This window comes from Lytechinus pictus, chromosome 6, assembly GCF_037042905.1.
Source record: "Lytechinus pictus isolate F3 Inbred chromosome 6, Lp3.0, whole genome shotgun sequence".
Classification (NCBI taxonomy): Eukaryota; Metazoa; Echinodermata; class Echinoidea; order Temnopleuroida; family Toxopneustidae; genus Lytechinus; species Lytechinus pictus.
The window spans coordinates 17,610,075-17,619,520 of NC_087250.1; the positions used below are offsets into that span (position 1 = coordinate 17,610,075).

General features: G+C 39.0%; 1 protein-coding gene across 1 annotated transcript; it reads right to left on the bottom strand.

Moving 5' to 3' along the window:
- Nucleotides 1-2,916: 2,916 nt before the first annotated feature.
- On the bottom strand, nt 2,917-8,729 carry LOC135154332 (uncharacterized). Its single transcript, XM_064100443.1, has 2 exons — nt 8,399-8,729; nt 2,917-7,868 (listed from the first exon to the last, which is right to left on the bottom strand). Exon 2 carries the CDS (start codon nt 6,727-6,729, stop codon nt 2,917-2,919), a length of 3,813 nt encoding a protein of 1,270 aa, XP_063956513.1. The 5' UTR covers nt 6,730-7,868; nt 8,399-8,729.
- Between the last annotated feature and the right edge of the window lie 717 nt (nt 8,730-9,446).

Sequence of the window (9,446 nt, forward strand, 5' to 3'; positions counted from 1 at the left end):
TCAATCAGAGGGTAGCCTATAATCTAGGCGGAGGCTGCAGTTATTGTCTTTGCTGTTATGCTGAACGCAAGAGATACGTCTGATCTGGGTACCGGTAGGATGTAATTCCTTAAAAAGCTGTGTGCGCTATGAACGCCTAGCTTAGCAGGGTAATATAGGAGTGCCTTGAGCACCTAACAAGGTGGATATGTGCGCAATATAAATACCCTATATTATCTGGCGAAGACAACGCATTTGTGGCTGCAAAGCAGCCACCGCCTATACACTCCCGTCTTGCTTTGGATGTTTTTTTTTATATTATCGACTTTGAAATGACGCCAGTTTTTCGTACAAAAAAATTTCATTTTTGTCAAACTTTCTTTGTTCTTATTCTTTGATTTTTCTGTTTCGACACAAGCCTACTTGTTCCAAAGGTTTCATTCCCCTTTAAGAATCTGCCATTCGTAGCATTATTGACGACGGGAGGGATGTGGAAAAAGTGAAATCTACCAGGCAATCCTTCTGCGTAACGATAATATCTTCGCTTTTATGATATCAAGTCGTTGGCACACGACAGCAATACAGGTACCGGTACGGATCCCGGTACCACAACACGTCCAACGACGAGAATACATGAATATTGATTGGGCAGACGGGAGTGTATAGGCGGTGGCTGCTTTGCAGCCACAAATGCATAGTCTCCGCCAGATCAGACGTATCTCTTGCGTTCAGCATAACAGCAAAGACAATAACTGCAGCCTCCGCCTAGATTATAGGCTAATCAGAGGGACGTGGGTTCAATCCCCATGTCACATTGTGTTTGATGTGAACTTGACTTATTAGTCTAAACAGGTTGTTTGACCACCCAAGAATTAAACTATAAGATAAAATTGTACCTTTCAATCAAAATGAATTTATTATATATATCAATATTGCCATTATCGAGGCTCACAAGCTGTCAAAACATAAAGTTCAATAAACCAGTATCAATAAGTTTTGGAACAATCTGTCTCAATTCAAATTAGTATAATGTAAATAAACTAAGTATTGTGACCTGCTATTCCTATTCAAAGGAAAGAGCATAAACTCTGTGTGTGTTCATGAAAACAATGTATATACTATACATATACCGACTTTATATTATGGGGAAAGTTCAGTTTCTCAAGTCTTCACTCATCACCCGGTGTCAGACGCAAATGGATGAGCAGTGCCGAACGGAAGACGATATGAGGATGAACTCGCGAATGCGATGAACTTGCCAAACTAGAAGAAACCGGATAACCTAGATCTCGGGACTTTCCCGTGGATAACGTAGCAATCGTAGAACGTCGTAAGACGTCGAAGAGGCCGTGAACGTCACAAGACGTAGGACGTAGCTAAACGAGGAGAACTTTGGCGATACATGGAGACACGGAACGTCAAAAGACGTGGATAAACCATGGAGAAAAACGGCCGTCTGGAAGAGAATACGCAAGGATTAACAGCCTACAGTCCATATCATTTCTGTTATTCAAATGGCTTATAATAAAGTAAATGCAGAGTACATTCAAGCAGGTCACTGAACTTTCTATACTTGCTTTCGAGTACCTAATAGCAGTGTCCTAACTCTGAACAAGTGAAACATTAATCCTAACAAAGCGTCATATAAAAATCTCCACTCTCCTTAGTTGACAAGTGTTTAACATTTGTAGTAAATAGACTAATTGTCTTGATAAATGACAAAATAGCTTTCAAGTTAAAATTATTGGACAGTTAAGTCACTTCCTAAAACAATCATTTCATGACGTGTGTAAGGCATAAAATGTATCATAAAGTGTATGACATAAATATAATATCCGATATCTTTACATGTATGTCTTATATCTTAGTCTTTAAATAGCATAATTATCCTTCGTCATGTTCAATTGTAATACAAATTAACATAACAGTTTCTAAATGTTATCAAAGCCTTCCATAATTATATGGTAAAATAAAACATCAACTTACAGTCTGGACCTTGAATTCCAACCAGTGAACCAACCACTGCTGGCTTACATGCCACTCCAAATATCAAAGGCGTGGCACCAAAGTGCTGGCTTTCCCAGCCAAGGAGCTGCTGAAAGGTGCTGCTGCACCCTATGCTTGCTTATCTGCAGTCTGCTGAGCATTTGCTTGCATTGCCCTATGCAGTGCACACACACAATAGCTATCGAACACAGTGAGGGGTTGCCTACTCTAGCAGTCAGGTTTGGTCTATTCATAAACAAATTAAGGAGTTACTCAACCAAGTAGGCTCTTCCACTGGCTAGTAAAGGGGAGTTTGAATAAGCTTCTGACAATTACCCCCTATTTGAAAAAAATGTATCACATTTTGCAAAAACCAAAATATAAGAGCTTATTTCAACTCTAACATTAACTTCCTGTCTTTGTTTCAATATCGTCAGTAATCAAATTAAACACGACTCCTTTTCTGGGATCGAGTTTTTTTCTTTTTTTTTCTTCTTCTTCAAAGAAAATCATCAACAATGCATATGTGTGTATATATATATATCTATTCCTATTTAAAACATGTATACAGATGTCTTAGTAATTATAGTTATTATTTGTCACAGTGTTCAAGAAACTTGTATTTATCAGACATGTATGTTCATATATTATGTATATTATGTATACTTACTTACTATAACTGAACATTACACTTCAATACCTACTAAATTTATGTTAATGGTATTGGTAACAAATTTGTTTTCATTTTTTTTTTTTTATAAAGAGAAATTATCGAGTAAGTTAATTACGCTTGATTTATTATGCGGATATTTCTATTCCTAACAAGACAAATAAAATATCTCTTTACCTACTTAAGATCTTTTCATGGTATTAGACAATCTTTTTTTTTTAACACAAAACTTTAGATCAAGATAATAAAAAAAACACTAGCTCACTTTAGCTAGTAAAATATTAAATTACATTAAACTCTACTTGTTGACAACCCAGTTGACATTTACTGAGCCGAGCAGTCAGTCCTGCTGCTCGCAGTCTTCTCAGCAATTCTTGTAGAATAACAAGATGCTCTTCCCATGTAGGGGTGTGGATCAAGATGTCGTCTAGCTTCGAAAAGAAGCGGGACCCTGACAAACTAGAAAATATTTCTTGTGTCTTTGGAAGGGGCTCAGCATCAAAAACAGTCACGCGGTTCAACCGCCTAAAGTCTATGCAAAAGCGATTACTCCCATCTAACTTCTTGACAATAACAATTGGGGATGAATATGGAGAATTAGACTTTTCTACTACTTCCATCTCAATCATCTTCTCAACTTCATTATCAATTACGCCACGGAGGGCATGAGGAACTGGATATGGCTTCTGTCGGACGGTGTCGTCAGACGTTAGCCGAATCGAATGTTCACCTAACCGAGTCTTACCAGGTAAATCAGTCATTACATCTCTATAACTACCAAGTATCCTCTTCAACTGACGCTGCTGACTAGTTTCTAAGTTAGGTCCTAACTTTACATCTTCAACAGTCTCTTTCGCTTCCAATCTTGGAACTTGTATAGTAATTGGGTTTGATGTTGGAGATGGATTGTCCTCGTCGTCTTTCTCTTCATGGTCGACGATCGTGGCCTGGGCAATCACATCCAACAACCCAGCAACAGTAACATTGGGATCTGGATTATTACTACTACTACTATCTGAATTTGCCTTTGTTTTGTCAAACCTATCAATATATCTCCTCAAAAGGTTTGCATGGAATGTCTTGTGGTTTCCATTAACATCAAGACGATAATCATTATCGCCAAGCTTGTGTACAACCTTAAATGGACCTTTCCACTGGAGGAGCAACTTATTATGATCAGTGGGGAGGAGGATAAGTACCTTATCTCCAGGGTCAAATTTACGCTGCCTACTCCTAACATTGTAGTGCCTTTCACTTCTAGACGTTGCCTTACGAAGCTCATCATGAGCAGCTTCTAGAGTACTCTTCAATCTCTCTTTAAGATCGACTACATATTGATAAGTAGTCTTCAACTCGGGATCATGAGTTTCATCACTCCATAAGTCCTTGAGTATTTCTAGGGGACCTCTAACCTGCCTACCATAGATCAATTCGAAAGGGGAATACCTAAGGGATGCCTGAGGGGCTGATCTATATGCAAACAACACTGGTCCTATGTACCTGTCCCAATCATTGGGTCGATCCGCACAAACTCTTTTCAAGATTTGCTTTAGGGTCTGGTTGAAACGCTCAACCAAACCATTACAAGAGGGGTGGTAGGGTGTTGTGGTCAATTGTTTTATTGACAACAACCTACTCACCTCCTTCATCATGTCAGACGTGAACTGACTACCACGATCGGTAAGGATTTCCTGAGGAACTCCCACCCTACAAAACACTTCAACCATAGCCTCAGCTACTGTGGTTGTTTCGATATTTGGCAATGCGACTGCCTCTGGATAGCGAGACGCATAATCAACAATGGTCAGGATATACCTGTTCTTCTTTGTAGTCATTGGATGGATAGGGCCTACTATATCAATAGCCACTCTGAGAAATGGAATATCTATTACGGGCATTTTGCCAAGTGGCACTTTGGGAACTCTTCCCTTTGGTACTGTCCGCTGACAAATGTCACAAGAGCGACAGAAACGAGTAACATCGGCATGAATGCCGGGCCAGAAGAAACAAGTTAAAATCTTCTCAGTGGTTTTGCCTATGCCTTGATGCCCACTCATTATTCCTTCATGAGCAAGTGACAACACAACTTTCCTAAAGACCCGAGGGACTACCAATTGTTTCACAGAATTACCTCTCTCATTCTTAGGTTGAAACATTCTGTACAACAGTCCATCATCTACTACGAAATAAGTGTTCTTTCTATCATCATCTGACAAACTAACTTGAGCGAGTTCTCTCGCTCTCTTCAAACTAGGATCCTTTGCAGTTTCTCTTCTAATTTCTTCAGGAGAAACATCTGGGATTTGAGATGGAACTTTCAAGGGCCGCTGGGGGCGTCGAGCTTCTCGACTCTGAGACCTTGTCTGCACAGCTAGGCCTACATTAGTACCATCATCACAATTAACTTCAACTATCTCATCCTCAGAATTAGAGTTACCATTGGAATCTACATTCCTAACATGACCTTGAGTAATATCATCATCATGAACTTCAACTATCTCATCCTCAGAATTAGAGTTACCATTGGAATCTACATTCCTAACATGACCTTGAGTAATATCATCACCCTGAACTACCATTTTCCAATCTGGATGGGGATTACTCACGGCACGGACACCTTCAATGTCCCCTATTATAACATCAAAAACTGGTGTCTCTATACACAGTGCTTCTATTGTACCTACAAACAAAGGTGAGCTAATATGGACATTAGCAGTAGGAAACCTACGCAGAGTCTGATCTATCAAAACACATTGTCTATATTTACCAGTAAATTGATCTGACCTCACAAGACTTTTCTTAACCGCAACACCGGAACATCCTGAATCATAAAGAACATCAACCTTGTGTGATCCAATCCTACCTTCAACAACAGTCAACTTACCACGCCAACGACGCTGACATGCAGCACACATCATCGGTGATTTTTGTAAGGTATCTCTATTAACTATCTCTGACTTATCTTTCTCACTAACTAAAGACATTAACAAAAGTCCAAGTGTCTCACTTCCTTCCATATCTGGACTAACAAGCGAACAAGTTGCACAAGAATCTGACCTACTATCAAGTGACACTTTACTATTTGTTTCATACTGAGTTGATTCTCTTTTCTGATTTTGGCTACTACTTTTTGAATGATCAGTACTACAAATTAGACTTGCACCTTGTAATTTAGTGTTACATTTAGCTGCTAAATGCCCCATCTTGTTACAGATGAAACACGGACCAATTCTTTTCCGTTCAGGAAGTGAATTTCTTAAGTTCCCCGGACTTGTTTTAGCTTCACTGTCTGACTGAGGGTACCTACTACCTTGTGGCTTTCCCTTGTTATCGTTCTTATTTTTCCTGGTAATTCCAAAGTGACCACTATGGGCCTCTACATACGTGTCTGCTAGACTAGTCATCTCTGAAATATTCTTAGGTTTCCTTTCCTTCAGAAAAAGACCTAGAGAGGTTCCACCTCTCTCAACCAGTTGTTGCTTGAGCAACATTTCTACTACACCATCGAATGTACGTTGCGTACCTGACAGATCAATCCAACGACTCAAATAATGTTCTAACCTAACAACAAATTGAGTGGGGGTCTCCCCAGACTGTGGATTGGAATACCTGAACTTTTGACGAAAATCGTCACAAGTAAGTTCAAACCTTAACAACAATGCTTCCTTGAGGGCATCATAATCTTCAGCTTTATCTGCTGGAAGTCTTGAATACACATCGAGTGCCTTACCCTGCAAGAGTGCACTTAAACTAATGGCCCAACTACTTCTTGGCCATGGCTGAACTTCCGCATACTTCTCAAACCTTTTGAGATATGCGTCCATATTATCTTTTCCTTCAACAAAATGAGGGAGTTTCGGGGTTGGTACCAAACTACGACCGTTTCCATTACCATTATCACTATCAGACCTACTCTGGCTTTGAACACGAGCCAATTCAAGTTTCATCTCCAGAATTTTTTCTTCCTCTTTCCTAACTTCTCTATTAGCCCTACGTTCCTCTCGCTCTAATTGTTCCCTTTCTCCTACAAATGAAAGAAGCTCAGGCCCTGACAGACCTAATTCCTTGCCAATCTCAAACCACTTAGTACTCATGTTTAAAGGTTTAAACTACCACTATCTAAGTCAAAAAACTATTGAGTAACTATATACTATATCAACTATTTCTTATAGGGGTGTTTGATAACTTGTGTGGCACAATTTTCATACATATTCAATTTTGCAACTCACCGACAATCCAAAATAAACCTTTACTCGCACTTGACCTTGCTGCGCATGCTCGTCGCTAGCAGGAGTGTTGGTGCACTGGATGGTCCTTGGCCCACTGACACAAAGAACTTGAAGGATTTCGGCTAAATTCTGAAAATTGAACAGAAAATTTTTCATAAGTACATGTCACAAATTTTGCGAGGGGTCATGTCATCGACCAATTAAATCTTATGTTTGTTGACCAATAAAACAAACAGAAAATCCTAGATTATCTTCATCAGTACATTATACAAATCTAACAATCAAATCCTATACCAATTAATTCAACAAACAGGGTATGTTATGGCCTAAACAACTCCCGGACAAGCCCCCAAATTGTCACATTGTGTTTGATGTGAACTTGACTTATTAGTCTAAACAGGTTGTTTGACCACCCAAGAATTAAACTATAAGATAAAATTGTACCTTTCAATCAAAATGAATTTATTATATATATCAATATTGCCATTATCGAGGCTCACAAGCTGTCAAAACATAAAGTTCAATAAACCAGTATCAATAAGTTTTGGAACAATCTGTCTCAATTCAAATTAGTATAATGTAAATAAACTAAGTATTGTGACCTGCTATTCCTATTCAAAGGAAAGAGCATAAACTCTGTGTGTGTTCATGAAAACAATGTATATACTATACATATACCGACTTTATATTATGGGGAAAGTTCAGTTTCTCAAGTCTTCACTCATCACCCGGTGTCAGACGCAAATGGATGAGCAGTGCCGAACGGAAGACGATATGAGGATGAACTCGCGAATGCGATGAACTTGCCAAACTAGAAGAAACCGGATAACCTAGATCTCGGGACTTTCCCGTGGATAACGTAGCAATCGTAGAACGTCGTAAGACGTCGAAGAGGCCGTGAACGTCACAAGACGTAGGACGTAGCTAAACGAGGAGAACTTTGGCGATACATGGAGACACGGAACGTCAAAAGACGTGGATAAACCATGGAGAAAAACGGCCGTCTGGAAGAGAATACGCAAGGATTAACAGCCTACAGTCCATATCATTTCTGTTATTCAAATGGCTTATAATAAAGTAAATGCAGAGTACATTCAAGCAGGTCACTGAACTTTCTATACTTGCTTTCGAGTACCTAATAGCAGTGTCCTAACTCTGAACAAGTGAAACATTAATCCTAACAAAGCGTCATATAAAAATCTCCACTCTCCTTAGTTGACAAGTGTTTAACATTTGTAGTAAATAGACTAATTGTCTTGATAAATGACAAAATAGCTTTCAAGTTAAAATTATTGGACAGTTAAGTCACTTCCTAAAACAATCATTTCATGACGTGTGTAAGGCATAAAATGTATCATAAAGTGTATGACATAAATATAATATCCGATATCTTTACATGTATGTCTTATATCTTAGTCTTTAAATAGCATAATTATCCTTCGTCATGTTCAATTGTAATACAAATTAACATAACAGTTTCTAAATGTTATCAAAGCCTTCCATAATTATATGGTAAAATAAAACATCAACTTACAGTCTGGACCTTGAATTCCAACCAGTGAACCAACCACTGCTGGCTTACATGCCACTCCAAATATCAAAGGCGTGGCACCAAAGTGCTGGCTTTCCCAGCCAAGGAGCTGCTGAAAGGTGCTGCTGCACCCTATGCTTGCTTATCTGCAGTCTGCTGAGCATTTGCTTGCATTGCCCTATGCAGTGCACACACACAATAGCTATCGAACACAGTGAGGGGTTGCCTACTCTAGCAGTCAGGTTTGGTCTATTCATAAACAAATTAAGGAGTTACTCAACCAAGTAGGCTCTTCCACTGGCTAGTAAAGGGGAGTTTGAATAAGCTTCTGACACCCCAGCCATTGTCTGTTTTGCTTCAAGAAATTTACCTACATTGTGCTGTACTCAACCAGTTACTGGTAAGAAGAAATTCCTCAAATGCCAGAGCAGACCTGCTTTTTTTTTACAAAATCGTAATTTATTGAGAAAAACATCTCTTTATGTCTCTATTTCATTATGGTCATTAGATCAATGTAATTTCAGGTAACTTGTTTTTTTTTTCAATCATTTTGTAAAAATCAGGATGAGATATACACAAGTTTCAATGGTTTTTTTTTTTTTCATCTGCAAGAGCAGTGCGCATTTTAGCTTGCATGCAGCTTGAGCGTCGTGATGGGAGAGTGCGCCAAGCATTTTATTATGAAATACACTTTTTTTGGGAAAAATACAAAATATTTATCTCACACGGTAAAAATACTGATTTTTTTGTCAAAATACTGATTTTGGGGGATAAGAATACTGAAAATGCAAAATACAACTTGGCAGCTCTGCCAGAGCACCTGTAGGCAGCACGGCTATAGCCTGGGTAATAATAATCCACTTTTATATAGCGCTTAATGGTACGCTTAATACATTGGAATGAAGTGTCTTAGTGCTTTACAGATATATTATTACCCCGGTCAGCGGATTCAATCAGTCATTCCCGCGTACAATGTGTGCACATCCTTGACTCCCTGTGGAGCATTCCAGTCAGTTGCCGGTGAGGCGCACACAATACTGGACAAGCTACA